The sequence below is a fragment of the Scatophagus argus genome, chromosome 16, assembly GCF_020382885.2.
Source record: "Scatophagus argus isolate fScaArg1 chromosome 16, fScaArg1.pri, whole genome shotgun sequence".
NCBI classification, from domain to species: Eukaryota; Metazoa; Chordata; class Actinopteri; family Scatophagidae; genus Scatophagus; species Scatophagus argus.
Window position 1 is genome coordinate 5753215 of NC_058508.1, and position 18884 is coordinate 5772098.

The following is an 18884-nucleotide window of genomic DNA, read 5'->3' on the forward strand; positions in this document are numbered from 1 at the left end:
GTGAGGGTGTAAAATATTTAATCCATAACATTTTCATAATGTTTAAAGAATTCATTCATAAATCATTATTCATTCATAGGACATGAATCTAATATGCAGATTAGTCCACAACCAGATCCTGTAGAGTCTGAGGAAATCTCACTTCCTCCTCGAAGAGAACGGTTGCAGCAGTGGTACAGGTAACAAACGGATGGGGGCATCTGGGTAGGAGCAGGGTGAGGGCGGGGGGGAGTTTTCAGGGAGCAGGAGGGGCACATGTAGGAGGGAGTCTGACTGACAGATGGGAGGCAGGAAATGGGGGCGTCTGTCTCTCCTGTGGCTTGCCGCTGTGTCTTGCTCCCGGAGGCCCGTCACCTGCTTGCATCTGGACACAAACAGCCGCTGCTGATCGTTTGACTCCTTCTCATGGCTGTCTGCAATGCCCAGACTTTGTAACCACTCACATAACCTGGCATCCTCCTCTTTCTCAATGAGTGATGGCACGACATATTTCTGTTTTCCTGCACAGTCCACCTTGTAGCGCCTCTTTCTCCTCCTTTGCTGCTGCTTTTCTTTGATCACAGGATCCTCTGATGTCTGAAGTGGAGTCACCAATCTGGCCTGTCTGCCTCTGTTTCTGCCACTGGGTTGTGCAGATGAACAGAGGTGAGAAAACAGCCATCTGTCCTGCTGCCTGCACTGTGCATGAGTGCCTGCTGACACCACTGAGTGTGTGTCTGAAGAAGACTTAAACGTGGCTCTTCTGTGTAGACGCGGGTCCACTTCAGGATGAAGCGCGTTTAAGACTGTGCTGGACTGAATATTCCCTGAGAGTACATCATCGCACCTCAGTGGGAACATAATTGTACGAGTATGGTTGCCTGTCTGTATGTCCGTAAAAGTGTGTGTATCTGAAGCTTCAATGACATGTGTGCTTGCAGGCAACACAGCTCTGGACCTGCAGAATATGGAGCGCAGTCGTCTGTGTGGGGGCAGGCTGGCAGATAGCCCAGGTGGTCCGATGCTGCGAAACAGTGGAGGAGGTCTTAGACTGGAAGAATTTCTCGAAATTCCAACTTTAATCTCAGTGCTTTGATGCATCCTGTTCAAAAGTGTTCAGATGCTTCCTGTGTGAACATCCACGTCAGCCCAATGTGAGGACGATCAAAAAGGCTGCACACTGAGTTAATTAAAGCAATCTTCTTTACGACTCATTTATCAAAAACTGACGAAAAAGCATAAAAGTGTCCAAATGGAGGTAGCCTGGTTGCAGTGACAAAATGTGGCACAAAGAAGAGTAAAACAGCGGTCCAAATGGGGGTAGGTGAAGGTAAACCAAAATGTGTCTGAAGAAAAAATACGTATCAGCCATACAGCAAGAGGGCTGTCTGATTGTTCATCCACAGAGGAGGATGTTTGTGGTTGTCATGATGAATGACTGTGCCTCTTAGTAGAAATTACCCAAGAACTGAGGCTCCTCCTGCGTTAATCATCCGGTCCTGGACGTGGTTTACCACAGTGACTTACTGCTTTAGTAATCCTCCCTGATGGAATATTATCCCAGCCTGACGGCTCGTCTGTGGTCCTCTCTATCCAGCGTGTTGTTCAGCCTTTCTGAGCCTGACGTTTTTCACTGAGCCTTGGATGACACCCGTCTCTACTCCAAACAGCCCACCCACCTTCTTTCTCTTTTATCCTGCTTGCCCTCTTGGACATGAAAGGCTCAGACCATCAACTATTCCACCTCAATAAATTATGAATTAATCCTGAGCAGAGAGGAGGGGATGTTATTTATTTACTGAAAATAAATGAATGCACACACAACTTATTGCTAGCTTTTAGTTTATATTTGTGATAACACAAATTAAAGTGCAAAACCCAAGTCCTTCTTCTGGTCGTCTTGTCACAGATATTTAAAGATTGCCTTAAGTCTGCTGTCTAAGACTCTGTCTATGTCTCTTTCTTGAAGAGGGTTAGGCCCATATGAGAAGAATGATACCAAGTCTAGGTTTGTGCATTATGTTTGGAGCTAGAGCCAGGAGGTACCGTACATAGTTTAGCTGAGCATAAAGCTAAGCTTTCTCAAGATATAAACTTGACATTTTTATAAATTTTACAACATTACAATATTGAGATGGAAAGTTGTTGGTAGTATGTGAAGCTTGAAGTGGCCACTTACGTTGTATTAGTAAAGACAGAAAATAAGGGGAAACTGTTGGCCTGTCTTTGTGTGAAAGCAACACAATCCACCAAACAGCACTTCTACAGCTCACTAATGAACCTTTTAGATTTTGTGTGATAAATCCATATTAAATTGGCAGTGTAATTTTTTTTTTTTATCTGGGGTATGTGCTATTCCTGCTCTATACTTTTCTGCAATGGAAATACTCACGTTTGAGAGGTGCTTATAGGAGCATTTTGTATATTTTATATGGCCTACATTTAAGTATTTTAGTCCAACCCGTGCGTCAGGCCCCTCTGCACAGGATTAATACAGGAGGAAACAAACAAACAAATGAAACAACACTCTGCAACACCAAACTCCAATATTGGAGTTGGAGGAAATTGTTTTTTTTCCTCGTTCTCTTTTTAAGTAACTAACTGTTGTTTAAAGATTGCATGTTACTTTGTTCGCGTATTGTTTCTGTAGTAGTAGGCCTACTACAGAAATAATACACGAAATTCCTCCCTTTTACATCGCTTTTGTTGATCATAGTGCTCTGTACTTCCCAACCTGACCAGACGATGGCGCTACTCACAGAACTGCGGCCATGACAGGTTATAAAAATCCTGTCGGTACTCTGGCACCAAAGCGGAAGTACTTCATTGGTCCGCGAGGACAACATTCACTTGAGTGAAACAGCAAGGTAAACACGACAAATGCCCGGCGTTGTATTTATTCGTCTGTAATGTGTGTGACATTTGGGGGTGAGTTGCGAAACTGTCCGGTTTTAGTGTTTGTGTGTTTCACAACGAGAGGAGGCGACGTCGGGTGAGGTTAGGAGGAGGAGGACGAAGAGGGCAAAGTCATACGTAACGTAGGTTAATGGAGGAAACGAGCCGCCCGTAGAAATGCAGCAAACTGAAGAAGCTCATTAAACCACATTGGTGGGGATTAGTTGTTGATGAGGAGATATTTTGTAAGGCATTTTTGACTGTTTTGAGCTCACTTGTATCTTCATCTTTGTCGTTTGAGTGTAACGGCAGAGCAACATGACTGTGTTTAGAAACACTTAGTTAATGATGTTGAACTAATTCAGCTTCTAAATACTGGCAGCACAGTTCCCCAGCCGAAATCAGCACAACAGCACAAAACTAATGCCTGAGGGTGTAAGGAAATTATTTAATTATTATGTAAATTATTTATTTTATTTCACGAATACAGTAACATATGATAATTTATATGGATCTTAGAAGGTCCAATGTTGGTATTTTAATATTTCTCCTGTCACCCACTTCCAGAAAGTGAGCTAGTGTTCCAATTTAATGGTCGCTTAATGCATGCTGCAAAAAAAATTGTCAATTGTCAAGCATTAATACTAACTTTCATTGCATTTGAAACATTAAGTCACGTAATCGTTTCGTGTATAAAATTTCCAAATTGACTTACTGGAATATTTTACTTTCTGACACATTTAACATTCTTGGACCCAGTGGATTTCTGGCATTTTTGCTTGAAAATTATCTTACATAATTCATGTATAGTTACACTTTGTGCGGAATAATATTATGCCAAATGACTACTGATTAATCAGCCAAGTCTTTAAGTTGTAATTCTGGTCCTGGCAGTGAATGATGCTAATTTTTGACACTGCATGGTCTTCTGTTCTTTTATCTCCTGTCTTTGACACAGATGGCTCACAGACTTCTAGCACGTAGAATTTGGACACTCTCTACGAAAGATATCCGCTGCCTCCGAGCATCCACTGCCACCACAGCCTGCTCTTCTTTTTCCACCTCCCTGCAGTCTGCCACAACACGGGTCTCCTTCCTCTCTCCCTCACGCACTCTGCCTCGCTCCCTTCTTCAAACCTCCCGACGGGAAGTCTCCTTTAACGTTCAGGACCACGAGGACTTCACAGAGAGAGTCATCAACAGTCAACTGCCTGTGCTGATTGACTTCCATGCACAGTGAGTTCCCCAGGGAGGGATGGTTGTAGATGACTTATCTGGCCTAACAGACCGAGTTTGTATGAAGGTACAAACACGGCTCTAAGACAAGCCCCCCCCCAGTCTCTTTAAGCACCTATACGTTACATGTTATGTGTGTCTTGCTGTTAAAAATAAATTTACATGTGCAGAAGTGGCCATGGGGATTCCACTCTGAGGTTGCACAACAGCTACTAAAAGACAGTCCCAGCGTATACTCTGTCCAACAGACGAGTATTCATCTTCCACAGTTTTCCATTAGTTGACGATAACTCTGTTTGGAACGTATTGAGTGTGTGTAATCTGCAGTACACATCTCATGTGGATCGAGACAGAGTGGGGATACATGCTATATTTTTCAGATAAAGCATTGGGTGGATGAAGTACACCGCAATTAAAGAAATGCTGAAGTGTCAACAGACAATATTTTTTTTGTATTTAATGAAGGCCTCAACATCCTTACTTCCCATCTTGTGTTTACTCAGGGAATTACTGAGTTAGCTGGTATTTAAAGATGGTTACAATTTCAGTTACACAACCTGTTTTACAGGTCCTTTTCCTATATGTTTAATCTTACAATGTCTATATAAAAAGTTGTTGTCCAGACTTCATTATACAGTATTTTAAAATTTACAATAATTACCCCAGTGAAAAGTAGTAAATAACTACTGGCATGAAGCCCACTTGAACATTTATTTTTGTTTTATTTTTTCAGCAGTTTTGTTGTTTAACCTATGGCAACACACACACACACATGCTGGGGCACACTGAAGTAGACACACTTAGATGCAGTTTACAGCCTCATCCATCACTGACCTGTCACGCTATGTTTAAATACAAACGTCTTGGTATTCACATGGTGGTGACAGTGAAACATCAAGCCCACAAATAGAAACATGTAATACATAAAAGTACAGGCTGAGAAAAATCAATCTAATTTTCATTGCTGTCTTTTGATGACAAGGGTTTGGAAAGACAAACTTTTGAAAATCCACTGTGTCATGAAAAGAGACGCCTTTTGTTTGTGTGTGAATAGGTGGTGTGGTCCCTGTAAGATCCTTGGACCGAGGTTGGAGAAGGCTGTTGCAAAACAGAAAGGCCGTGTTGCCATGGCAAAAGTTGACATTGATGATCACACAGACTTGGCTATCGAATACGGGGTGAGACACGCAGCATTTGTCCAATTTGCTGTGTAAATTTGAATTTTCTACTTTGTGTAGATTATTTTGATAAGACTTTAGGACATAGTTTGCACTCACAAAACTTGCCTTCTAGCCCGTAACATCTGGTCTGTTTCCAGGTGTCTGCCGTTCCAACAGTAATCGCCATGCGGGGAGGTGACGTCATCGACCATTTTGTGGGGATCAAAGATGATGATGAGCTGGACTCATTTGTCAGCAAGATCATTGGACAATAAACCAGCTTTCACCACCGTTATGGTGCCGTTTTGTATGATTGTGGCATGGTTAGCAGCCCTCAGCTGTCACTGTGAGCCTGTTAAGCAGCAGCCAAAAACAATACAAGAAACTCCGCCACAGTCCCAGCTGGCAAACTTTCAGATGCTCACACCCATCCCAAGACATGTTTCTTCTGCTGTTTCTTTTGTCTAGTGTTGGGTGTGTGCCTCCATCAGCGTTTTTAGTTTGTGCTGAGCTCCATTTTGCAGAAGTTAAATTTCTCTCTCATAATGTGACAGCTCCATGGCTCCATTCGCAGCTGGGCCGGTGTCTAACAGTTTGCTGTAAAAGTCTGTAGAATGGAAAATAAACCTCTGTACTGCACTTGTACTTTATAACATGAGGGATGAACATGTCTAGTTTTAGTGGTGGGGAGAATTTAACTTAAAAGCTGAGGATACTGAATGAGGTTTGTGACAGTGTTACCGTTAGTTCCTGCTTTTGTCCACATGATGGTGGCATTTCTCTAACATCGCAAAACCACACGTGGTCATTTTACACCATTACGCCTAATAATGTGAGAAAGGAATACATGTGTTTGTGTGTATGTGTGTCTCTGGGTCCTGACTGTGAAGTCAAGAAAATTGAAAATATGAGTTTGATTTCATTTATTTCTGAAATGACCTCTGTTTACCGGAAACATGACCAAGTGAAGTACAGTAATAAAGAAGTTCTGTAAAAAAAAAAAAATGTTCTGTGTTGGAAATGTTATGTGGTTGGAAAAACAGACAGCGGTCCTTACTTTATTTCTCCGAATGACACTGATGCAGTACTTAAGTTATGTACTTTCCCTGTGTTGGTTTTGACAGCGCTGCAATGCAGAATTGGCTGGCTGTTTGTGAGGTTTGTGAGACTGAGGGAGTTAAAGGGGAAGAGAAGAGAGTTTTTCTCAGCAGGGAAGTGAATTGGAGGATTTGGCAGGGTTGGATTGATGAAATAGCTCTTAATTTTTCTCTGTTTTTTATTTATTATTCTCTGTCCCCCATTTTGACGCCTTCTGTCTGAACACGTAGGCGTTACTTCTGTTGTCGCAACCCTCATCGTCATGACAGAAACACCTACACACCACACTCCACTTATTATTGCTGCCCTCCTCCCTTCTGTCATTCCACAACAGTGTCAGTCTTTCTCTCTAATCTTGACTTTATAATGGCTTAAGTCCCTCACCTGATCAAAAATCACTCAGTGTGTCAACACACTTTACAGTCAGGTGGACTTTGACCATCCAGCAGGCTGGTGTTTGTCCCCCTTCAAACTCTTAATTTCAGTTTCTCCTTCTTCTCTCACACCCGTCCCAAGGTGTGTGATTCTGCAAGTTTGACTTTTGGGACAGTTTGGAAGTAGTTGTTCCCCTTTTTAAAACCAATAGCAATACATTGGTGTGTTATCACTGCACCTTTTAAATACTGGAATAGTAGAGGAAGGTGTGTTTATTTTGGTAGCACCCTTTAACAAGGAAATTTCAAGTTGTTTGCACAATAAGTAATGCACTTTCCCTGTGCCGTATTCTACCTGTGTTACAAGGAAGTGCTGTTGAACACTCCTTCCATGTGTGTACAGTAGATTCTTAGGCATTTGTGTTATCAGCTGCCAGGAACTCCCAAACAAAAGAGGTGAAATGAGGCTGAGGGAGACAAGAGAACACCTGCAGGCAGGCAGTCCCTCAACTCATCATTTCATCATCCCCTCCTCTCTCACGACTTGCTAGCTGAGAAACATCGCCATCCCTGCCTGCCTGCCCCAGCATGTCATTACAGCTGACTTAATCACAGCAAGAGCCTCCAGACTGCTCATTTAACATGTTCTATCTGCAACTTTAGCGGTCTTGATTTGGATTAGGTCATCTCAGATGAAGCCCAGGGAGGTGTGCAATCAGAGCCTCTCAGTAGCCAACAGTGGTTTTTCAAACAGGGGGAATTCCACTAGCATTACATAAGCAGGTGTGAGCTAAGCAAGTGATACAGATGTGCAAATGTGATTGTTGTGTGCTGGGTAAAAAACATTCCTGCATAGTTTTTAGATGTCTGGGAGTGCAGGACAGCTCTTTTTGTTAATGATCTGCCATTTCAACCGCTTGCTGCCTCTGGCGCCTGCTCCTCTGCTTCTTAATAATCAGTGACTGGCCTCTGAGCCTCAGGATTCACATGTTGGCCTCAGCACGCACACACAACCACACAAACCATGTCGTCTGCTCATCCTCTCTGCTTTCAGACAGAGGAAAGAGGTGACTAGATGACGACAAGCTCCAAAGGTTCAAGAACAGCACGTAACCCTACACCTCTTCCGCCAAAAACAATAGACCACACCTCCATCCTTGCCCCGGCTGTCTCTCTCTCTTACTCAACCACTCTTGTGACCATATAAGGCAAAAAAAGACAGGGGAAGCCAGCTTCCCAGCAAGCCGGCTGCTGCTGAACAAACGGGCCGAGAGGCAGAGTTGCAGATTTCTTTAAGCGATTGCCCGCCTTTCTCAGAGCCTAAAACTGTCAATATTTGCTGTGTGTTTGTTTGAAATTTGGTTGCCTGTCTCTGATCCAAATGCTTTTGCCGTGTGTGTTGAAATTTGTGCGTGTGGGAGAGCGAGCAACTCTGTAACAACACTCAGCTCTGGCATGACCTGAGAGAGTTCTGTGTTTGTAGTAAATACTTAGCAGTATTTATGTTTGAAACACATGCTGCCTTCCACCTTGTTAGACCTCCATCCTGTTCCAGACGAGAACCAGCACGAGACAGACAAAGCAACCACTGTTGCTGCTTATATCACCCTGCATCTCTTTTCCAATCAGCATACACATGTCTCACAATACCATACTGACTCAGCATGCATTATGTACAATTCAGTACAGATGATAAATGAGCAGAGCAGTATCTCAACAAAAAAGGGAAAGATTTACACATTCTTCCTTTACTCTACATTCCTGTGTTTTGTGAGTCAACATGAGCCTTATCACTCCTTCCTGTGTTCTAATTACTAAGGAAAGGAGGAGGAAATCAGGCAGACCAAAGTCCAGAAGGCGAAATTAAAACTCTGCTTATTATTGCATTACCTTTGAAGCTGGAGGAGCTCTTAATTATTCTTTTTGGTGTGGCAGAAAGAATAATTATAATGTCAAGAGCCTGTGTGAACTGAAGCAAGTTGCATAAATTGGCAGGGGTTTTGTGCGCGACTGGGGAATGAACAAAACACAAGGGCTGGTTGCTGGAATGAGCAGCAGTGTGTTTACACTGTGCTCACACTCAAGCCTGAGCGGTGACTTTTCGCTCAGTGTATGTCAGGTAAGAAGATCTGGGTCAGACACGAGCATCAAACAGCATATTTACTGAAACATTTGACACAGATTTGAGCATATATATGCACACATACGCACAAATGTTGCACAGACACTCACATTCTCACAAAGACTCTCAAGCGTGAATGCCCACACATGTGAATTCACACAAGTAATTACACAGCGAGAGTGGTCAGTGAGCTAACATGCCACTCTTTTAACATGCTGTCCCTGAATGGGTCTCTTTCTTTCTTTCTGACTGGATGATATAATGGCTTTACACACCCTGAATTACAGACACACCCTGCTGCTATTACAACCAAGAGAAGGAAAAAGAGAGAGAGACTAGGTCACGGTGAAAAGGAGAGCGGGAGGCAGCGAGAGGGAGGGAGATGGTGAGGTCAGAAGTGTCCATATTTGGTAATTCATGCCTGCTTTTTAATCCCACATTTCTTTCTGTGCCCAGCTCTGTTTGTTTTGTGTCTTGTGCCATTGTTGTGTAAATCTTGTACTTTTTCAACATGTGGATTCTATTACATCTGACCATTTTGTTGAGTCGAAACTTGCTTTGAATTAAAGTTTATTTTAATATTTATTCTATTTTAAGTGACTCCCTCTCATTCTCCTCCTGCTCCTCTCTCCTCTATACATCTGGTGCTGCTCAAGTAATGGGTGACAGAGTGACCTCTGAACTCTCAGTTTAAATATCGGATATTTCCCATCCATCTCATCGAGGGAGACAGCGTGAGGTTTATTGAATTTTCCAGGCAGGCGTGCTGAACGTTCAATGTTTTGCTCTGCATACATGTGATGCCCAGCTGCTAAACGTATAGGAAAACACACAGACGCATTCCTCTCATAATGACACATGGTGAACATAAATCACACATTGAACAGAAAATGTGTTTTTCCTGTGTTTGTCTGTGGATGCCTGGCATGCCTGAGGCCCTGTTGTGATGTGACTTCTTGGGGTAAGTCAGCAGAAGAGTTGGCTTCTGTGGTGTGCTGAATGTGTAGTTGTTGATATCACCTACAGAGGCCATAACTGCATCAGGTCTTGCCAAAAGTTGTTTGTCCCTGGACCTCAGGAGCGCTACATCTGTTTTATGTTCCTGTTTCTTATCTGGCATCACCCGTAAGTGTAGAGGGAAAGATAAAACATCAAGGGGTCAAACTTTCACCTGTCTGAGTGTATAATCTTTACAGTTCCTCTAAACTGGAGGTTTCACACCACGCAAGATGTGAACTCAAGTACCTCAGCACCATCTGTTATGTTCCAAATATGCTCATTTTAAGTGATTTCATACTAGACATTATTTAACACCATAAACTACACAAAGTAGCTTGTAATATTTTTTGATGCAGTGTTTAGGTTGGTTACGTCAAGTTTGCCTTCATGCGACTAGCTGCATAAAGGTGATTCCATGGAAACAGATCGGATTGGCCTTTGGAATTTTTATGATGTCTGATATAAATCTGTGTGGAATTTCGTGTTTCATGTTAGAACTTTTTTTTTCAAATTTTTTAGCACATCATTCACATTCTGGGTGAAAATATTCAAAGTAATGTGGCCAAAATTCTCTCTTTGGATAGAGCTAACACCAAGCTTAGCATGAAGCACCCGAAAGAAAAGTCATGTTTCATACAAATGTGTGTTGAGTGACTGGATGGATATGTTATGTTCAACAGAGAGGGTTTTGAATTGAAAATGCAGAAAAGATGTTCTACAAGAAAATCAAAACTCACCATTTGAATTTGTCTTCTTTGCACTTTTAAATCGTGTGATTTACTTCTTGTCGTGTCACTTAAAGGAACAGTACACTGTTTTGGTGCTCAAATACACAAGACAATGTCAGGGTGGACTATGAAATTGATGGACGAATATAAATCATCACCACCCAAAAAAACTTTCATTTGAGTAATGCTTAAAAAAAATTTAAAAAATAAAAATAAAATGAGTTTCATGCACAGTGAGTTTCATGCAATAATAATACATTTCAGGTGGTCAAAGTCTGTCAAATAGACAGTTTAATATTGTCTCATTTTCCCTTATAAGTTAGTCACTTCAACCATTTATTCATCATTATTGGTTATTTATCCAACAGGCCTTCTCAACCTTTTCCTTTAATGCTTCATGTAAGTTCATTTTTATTCTTAACCTTGCCTGAAGGTTGGGGCAGTCGTGGATCAGCGGTTAGGGTGTCGGACCCGTAACCGGTAAGCCTTACCCGTAATCGCTGGTTCGATTCCCCGTACCGGTGTCTATGGCTGAGGTACCCTTGAGCAAGGTACCTAACCCCCACTGCTCCCCGGGCGCTGCACGTGGTCGCCCACTGCCCTGGGTTTGCTGTGTGTCTGTGCACGTCACTTGGGTGGGTTAAATGCAGAGCACAAATTTCGTTGGAGTGAGTTCCCTCCAATGACAAAATATGTCACTTTCTTTCTTTCTTCTTTCTTCTGAAAAACCTAACCTTGTGACAGCTGACTCAAAAAATAGATATTTATTTTTTAATCAAATCTTAAATTCTTTTAAAATGCACTGAGCTCCTACAATCTTTCAATGAACCCCCTGGCAAATGCATTTAGTGCCCCCCATATGGTAGGAGTCCATGCTCTAAACAACCTTTCCTTCTCATTTTGTTGATGTTCAATCTATGACACACTGAGAAAGTAAAAAATAATCCTTTTCCGTTGCTTATGTCTCCCCGCTGGTTTGGCACATGCACTGGCTGTGTGCTTTCTGTTCCACTCGGCAAACTGGGCTCAGATCACTCAATCTGAATATATTTGAAGTAAACAGGTTCACCTTGTGCTGTTTCCATTCTTCTGTGTAGACTTTGGCAATAGCACCGCAGCACTTTCATCTGAACATCCATCATTTCACTAGTCCCTTTCTTTCTACTCAGTTTTCATGCACCATCCCACCACTCGTTCCTCTTTCAAACCAGGGCCACACTTCTCTCTTTTTGGTCCTAATTTTCTTCATTCATTTAAACAAACGTATCCATTGTTTTGTATTTGATTTCATTTTGAACGTGTTCTCTCCATCTCTATCGTCTGCATATATTTCACCAAGACAAGTCGAGCCTTTTGAAGAGCCTAGAACAACAAATGTTAAGTTGAAGACTGAACAAGTGTTTTCCTCTCTCACACTTGTTAGATCATCACCTGGAGCAGTTCCCATGAGGAGTTAACATGTCTGCTCATGAATCTAGACTTACCTGTTTGAGTGATGGGAACCTGCAAGAGTAAATCACATAACTGTACAGCACTTCATATCTCATTAGGTCTCCTGATTTAATCCTTTATCTGAGAGATGCACTGGTACATTTAAATGTAAAATAAATCTAGTAAATCTCTCACAATCAAACTAGCATATCCACATGAGTGCTGAGTTCTTACGACATGTTAGGTTAAGAATGTTTTATATTGTTTCAGTGTTTTGTCCTTATATTGTAAACTTCTATGTGAAAATGATTATAAACATTTCTATACAGTTTGCTAAAACATCACACAAATCATTTGCGTCTAAGAATTAAGACAAGCAAGAATAGTTTGTCTCTATTAAGAAAATTTATATTAAATATTTTGAATTCCTTGGCATAAACAGAGGCTAGTGGGGGGAAATTATTTATTTTTAACAGTGTCATGATTGCTAAGTGTTTTAAATTGGTCAGATTTGAGAAGCTCAAGGTCCTATAGGCCAATAACAAGCCTGCCAGACATTAAATCCTTATCAGCTCCATTGGTGTTTTTCTGCAGCTGACCTCTGACCTCCATTTACATGGATATATAAACCTATCAAACCTATTAAAAACATACAGTATATCTTGATTTCAGTGTCAGACAAAGGCAAGTGTGCAGTTTCTTGCTTCAGTTTTTAAAATACTCTTATCTGTGAAATTAAAGTATTTCATGTAAAACTACACTTTACTAGTATGAGTAGCAGTATAGAATTTTCCAGACAAGTCTGATATTTGTCTGATATTTGGCAGCTGAAATAGTATTGAACAGTTGCAGCATCGCTCCCGTTTGTTTTCAAAGCAGACAGTGTTCAGACTTGACCCTGCTGACACATGAGCGAGACCCTGGATGATGCAGTCCATCCTGAGAGTGCCTGGTACTTATATGGTCATAAAAATCCTTAGTATGCACATACCTTTCTCATTAAACACAGCTTTATCTGTACCCCCCGCCCTCCTCTCAACTCTTTCAAGTTCAGTTTTTTTTCTGCCCCTTTCTCTGCCCAGTGGCTGTCAACCTTCCAGTCATGGATGAAACGATTGGCCCAAAGTGCGTGGATTATCAAAGCGCGGCTGCCATTGGCCAGAGGGGCGGCACATTCCGACTGGAACCGCCTCGTCCTGGACCGCACCCCAGCTCCCGCGGGCTACGTACTGAGTGAAATTACGCGAACCAGTGAGCAGCCAGCGGAGGAGGGAGGGCAGAAGGAAACAGGAGAGAGAGAAAAAAAAGATAGAAAGAGTGACTGAAGTAGAGAAAGAGAGGGAGGAAACGAGCACTGTAGTTTAGCTTGAACTCTCTGCGAAGCTGCTGTCGACAGGAAAAGAAGTTTGACTTACGGCGACGCTGACTGAGCCACCCGGTTATTGTTAGCCACCCTCTGAAAGGCGCCCTGCACCCAAAAAGCAGGTAATATTTCCAGCTTGAACACTTTTGTCCGCCATGCTCTTTCCGCGTACTCTTTTCATAACTCATTCAATCTGCCCGTCACTTCGGCAAGTGCAGTGAACCAGGAAGCACCGTTGCTAGTTCACTGCTGCAAATTCAGCAACCGCGCTGGGTGGAGTGGGACCTCATTAACAGATTTAATCAGAGGTTTCATTGACTTTACAACACTCTGTTTCATATAATGTTTTGTTCAATATACGTTCATGCGTGCGAATTGTGAGATCGTTCAAAAAAAAAAACAGCATCAGCACTGTGGCAGTTGGCGAGAAGCTAAAAGCCATAACGGTAGAGGCAGGAAGTGATTCGCTTGAATGAGTTTCAGATGAGGCCGGTGAAGAGTTCGAGTTCAAGTGTGACGGAAATGAAATAAGAGTGAAATTAGGCTACACTGTACTGCGGCTCCGACCGGGACACTGGAAGGTGTATGATTAATTTGTGGTTGGGTCTAACTTTTTGGTGTGTAGCGGCCAGAAGCAGACGCTGTGTGTGGCCAGTGATATGTCTGGCTGGTTGCATGACGTCAGTGGTCCACCGGTAGACTGTGCTTTTCCGCCGCCGATCAGCTCAACCTCTAGACCAGCGTGTCTTCTTTACGTCTGTGCACACTGTGACTTTCCGTCTTTATACGTTTGCTGCCAACATACCGGGAAATTTGACAGATTTAATGCAGTGGAGGGGACATGCACAGCAGGCTATCTTCATTATGCTTTCCTTCGACTTTTAGTAGCAAGAACGAACAAATGAATGGGACAAAATTGTAAGTAATATTGAGAAAGAGAGAGAGACGTGGCCAAAATTGTAGTGTTGAACAGATAAGTCAGAAGCTCAGGATTGGGCATTTGAATTTTTTGTTTCCGAATGGTGTTTGTTATATCAATTAGCCTCATTTTAGCCTGAATGATTCCTGAAATACACAAGAAAGCCAGCTGAAAATGATCAGGGTTGTCATCTAATTACAGTGCACTGCACAGCAATGAACAGTAGCTAGGGTATATGAGCATTTTCCATGGTGATTTTTATGGGGTGTATCAATATCAAGCCAAGTTACAAATTACGCATTTGCCTCAGCACGCTTCACAAACTATAAAACACTGGACAACCTTGAATCTTAGACTTTTGATCAAGATAAAATAAAATTTCACAGAAGACCTTCAACTGGGTGAAAAGGAAGAAACTGCAGGAAGAGCAACAGAGAAGGCATCCCTCCTCCAGGGTTTACAGACAAATGAGTCCTGAATATACAGAGTAGACCAAATTAGCAGTTTTAAAATACCAATATGGAAAAGTCAAATGATGATATCAGGTAAATAAAATACAAGCAGAAAGTTGGGGAAATGTTTTAGTTGAAAACATTAAAAGTTTCTGACAAAGTGTAAAGATTGTGGATGAGGAAAAACTTTTTCCTTTGATATTAGTTTGCCCAGATTCCCTGCTTCTCATCAGGCGTATCTATGCTGTGCCAGTGTGCACCTATAGAGGTCTTGTGCTCTGTCAGTACAGTTTGTGCTTGCTCTTTTAGATGGCACATCACAGTGTTTGCACTCTGGCAAGCAAACAGACTCTGGTATGCTTACATGTCGGACTGATTTTCACTATGGCACGTTGTGTGGCTGACTGAATTCAACCCCAAGTTAGACTATGCACCAAAGCCTTTCCAGCGCTAGTGTGCCTTCACCCAAACCTGCTACAAAGTGTTAGTGGTCTCAGAGAGAGTGAGTCAGCACCTCTGTGCGCTCATCTGTAGTAATCAGAACCATACTTGTATTCAGATGGTGTTTGCTGCCAAGATGCTATTAAACCACAGTGTGAGTTTACCACATTAATAACTTTTTGCTATTCAGGCGTAGCAATGATTGTGGAAATGATGGTTAATGTTGAAATAGTAATTACAATAGTTGAACTATTCAAACAGGCATGTGTGTTGGCGTGTGGATATATGTAAGCTTTTTTAAAAAAAAAATATTATTAAAGTCTTCCCTCATGGTGACATTTCTCCAGATGATGCACCTCCACTCCTACATAGAACAGCTACTGTCATTTGACAGAAAGATGTTTCAGTGGATACCTAGCCTTAAAGGGGCATACTGGGTGACATGTAGTGTGTCATATCCTCTCACTGCATTTGAGTCATGAATTAAGCCCCAGCAGCAATGTATTGTGCAACTGCTTCTCTGGAGGCCAGTTCCTCTCGCTTATTGCCAGTTTCAGAGTTGTTGTGGAGCCCCCTGCAGAGATTGTTACATTCCATCATTCGTGTGTCAGCAGCGTCCATACTCGTGGCCCCCAGGGAGAGTTTTGCACTGTAGGGTAGACAAAATTACACACAGATACCTTAAAATGTGACAGGGAGCTGGTATGCACGGCTGTCCTCTCAAAATGATATGTATGTTTGGATTTCACTGAAGGATGGTTGTCCTTGCACAGACAGATTACTTGCAGGCCTCTTACTTTTGTTGTAAATGAGAGTGCAGCGTGGGGAGGGCAGTGTGACACGGCCTCCTAGACTACAACCCACAGCAGGTTTCTGGTATGAAGTCTCATGGTTCTTTTAGCAAATGTGAGGTATTTCAAATCTTCTATCTTTTGTGTGTGTGTGTGTGTGTGTGTGACCCAACTGCATTCATAGGCTCAGTTGTCTTAAGAAGAGAAACTCCTAGCTGGTAGACAGGCTGGGAAAGTTCCAACAAAGTGCTATATATGAGCTAGATCTGAGTCAATTAGTTAATTGAAAGAAAATAAATATGAAACAACTTTGGTAATCAATTAATTGTTGGTTATTTTGTTAAGCAAAGATGCTAGAAATTCGCCCCCTAACAGCTCCTCATATATATATTTATGGCTACCTCAATTTTTAAATGATTGTAAGTTAAATATCTTCTTGGACTGTTGGTTGAACAACACAAGCTATTTTTAAGTAAATTAATGGGGAAATCGACTCAAGAAATCATATTAATCAAAATATTAAGAAGATTAACTAACTAACTTATATTTAGAAGATTAACGAACAGTGAAAGCTCAGTCCTTCTACACACTTTTCTTTTCGGAGTACATTACTTGTGCATTTTCCAGTAATACTTGATACTAGTAATACATTGTTGACGACTGGTTGTGCACAAGTGTCATGCGTATCCTAGTTTCTTACACAGTCAGCTGATATTCATTCATGCAGCCGAAACATCCCAGTGAGAGAGCAGACCGTTAAGAATCTCTGCTAACCGTGGCAGAGCTGAGCATTTCTCTGTATGTAGTTATATTGAGCAGTCGATGAAATTCGCTTGTGGATCCAGAAATAGACAGTCTGTTTCTTTTTATTTCAGAAAGTTTGTGATGCAGACAGTATCCATCTTAACACAATTCAACTGGCAGCCGAACTGTAGGTGCTGTCTGTGCATTGTGCCATATATCATGAATGGTGGCCTTTAATTCAGCTCTTTCAAACTGTTTTTTGTCCTCAGATGTCTGATCTGTTCTGCCCAAAAATATTTCTTCTGGTTGACATGAACAGCATAATTAAGTTGCCTTAGTTAGAATGGTTGAACTCACTGGGCACAGGGATATATCTTCTGTTGTGTCTGTTGTGGGTTTTCCATTTCCTTTCACTGCTTTTTATTTTTTACATTTTCTTGTTGCATCAGTCTGCTGATTGGACATTTCTTGTTGATCTCTGTTCCTTTCTGTTCTCCTGCATTTCCCTTCCCCTACCTCTTCCTCTCGTTGTGTTTTTTTTGCCACCACCCCGTTCTTTCCTCCACCCTCCCTCTCTCAGCACGCACCTGTAGGGTTCAATAGAACACAACAATACCAGGAAATGGTTGCAATCTGACTGGGACTACACACATAAAGGACGTGTTGAGATGCCATGTCCCGTGGTGATTACTTGTGGCTCAGAAGATAATACTGCTTTTTTCTGTGGCACAGATGATGATGTAATACTCCGTCATTAGTGACCTACAGTCTAGTCCAGTTTCATGATAACATGATACATAGCACCTGGCTCTTAATTTTCCTATGCAACTCCCCTGTAGAAATAAGTTTTTATAAGATGATTCTAGTTGGTAGTCATTTGAGTGATGTTATGAACACTCTCCAATGCATTTGATTTATTATTAATAATGATGGTTATAGAAATGTGCTGTAAAACCATGCACTTATTCAAAAGTTCAGAGACGCATATTACATATTATATGGAATATTAACCTTAAAACAGTAGGGTGGTGATTGTGGTAAAGCACAGCTGTATTACTGTACATATCAGAAAACAGACTTTGTCCATGGCTGGGTGTGTGTGTGTGTGTTTGTGTGTTTGTGTGTGTGTGTGTGTGAGTGACACACCTGGTGTGTGACTCCCCAGAGAGGTGGTTAGTAGTCTAGAAATTGCGTAACCCATTTGCCTGAGACACTTTCAACTCCCTTTCGCACTGTGAACTTTGAACCATGGATATTTTATTCCTATATCTGTCCAAATTGTATTGCACACCATATGTCCACGTTGTCTAGTACATGGCTCTCCGAGGTCTATGAGTGCATTGTTTGACAAGATGATTGTTTAAATGAGATAGCCTTGTATCGTGTTTGAGTGACTCAAAGGGAGTGGCTGAGGCACAGATATCAAATGATATGGCCAAAACAAGTCACACAGTAATCAAAAAGGGTGAAGTGGGGTGGGGGGTGGGGGCTGTCTAATGATAGGTTGAATGGCAGGATGAATATAATGAGAATTGAGCAGAAGGAAAGTAGTAATAGCAGATTTTCTTCACTGGGTCTGTCTGAAATAAATGCTGTGCCAGCGCAGCATTCCCCAGAATAGTGTTGCTGACAACCTGAAATGTGTATCTTAACTCCCCTTCGCATTCTTTCACTGCCTGTTAAAAGGTTTACGTAATCATCTAACTGTTTATCTAATGGTCAATACCGACGGGGTGTCCAGTGCTCTATCAGCCCTGTTTTGTCGAATAACCAGTCAGTTGTGCATTAAATGGTGCAATCAGATAGCTGTGGAATTCGTTCCATGACCCTGAAAACGATGTGGTTATCAGACCAATGTCCTATTTCCAATTATTTGTCCTCCCTGGTCACTTGGCTTAATTGTTCAATTCAATTAACTTAACTGACTCATTGGACAAAAGGTTGAAATAGGAAAACAGATGTGATACAAAATTTTTAAACATAGCTGAAAATGCATGACTTGATATTTGCACTTGCATGTCATATTATCATTGAAAGCAGCTATGTAGGTGTTTCACATTTTCATCAAGAAGTTTTGTAAATTAAAAGTTCTGGCAAAAGCCTGTCAGAGCTTTGTATAATTATGTGGAAAGACAGAACCATTTAAAGTGTT

At 41.7% G+C, this 18884-nt stretch overlaps 2 protein-coding genes across 3 annotated transcripts in view; both read left to right on the forward strand.

Moving 5' to 3' along the window:
* The first annotated feature begins 2709 nt into the window (after nucleotides 1-2709).
* txn2 (thioredoxin 2) lies at nucleotides 2710-6275 on the forward strand. The gene is made up of 4 exons (XM_046416092.1): nucleotides 2710-2846; nucleotides 3833-4110; nucleotides 5165-5288; nucleotides 5429-6275. Exons 2-4 carry the CDS (start codon nucleotides 3833-3835, stop codon nucleotides 5543-5545), a joined length of 519 nt encoding a protein of 172 aa, XP_046272048.1. The 5' UTR covers nucleotides 2710-2846; the 3' UTR covers nucleotides 5546-6275.
* A 6980-nt stretch (nucleotides 6276-13255) lies between these two features.
* Nucleotides 13256-18884, forward strand: part of LOC124074013 (myosin-9-like) — a 31342-nt gene continuing 25713 nt past the window's right edge. For both annotated transcript variants that reach the window (XM_046416629.1, XM_046416630.1), the window contains exon 1: nucleotides 13256-13507. The gene's annotated coding sequence lies outside the window, so the exon portion shown is untranslated. The remainder of the gene's footprint in view (nucleotides 13508-18884) is intronic.

Excerpts from the sequence above, each read along its gene's own strand:
- txn2 (XM_046416092.1), top strand. The coding sequence starts at position 3,833 with ATGGCTCACAGACTTCTAGCACGTAGAATTTGGACACTCTCTACGAAA. Across the intron at positions 4,111-5,164 it reads CTGATTGACTTCCATGCACA|GTGGTGTGGTCCCTGTAAGA; the intron begins GTGAGTTCCCCA and ends GTGTGTGAATAG. Across the intron at positions 5,289-5,428 it reads ACTTGGCTATCGAATACGGG|GTGTCTGCCGTTCCAACAGT; the intron begins GTGAGACACGCA and ends GTCTGTTTCCAG.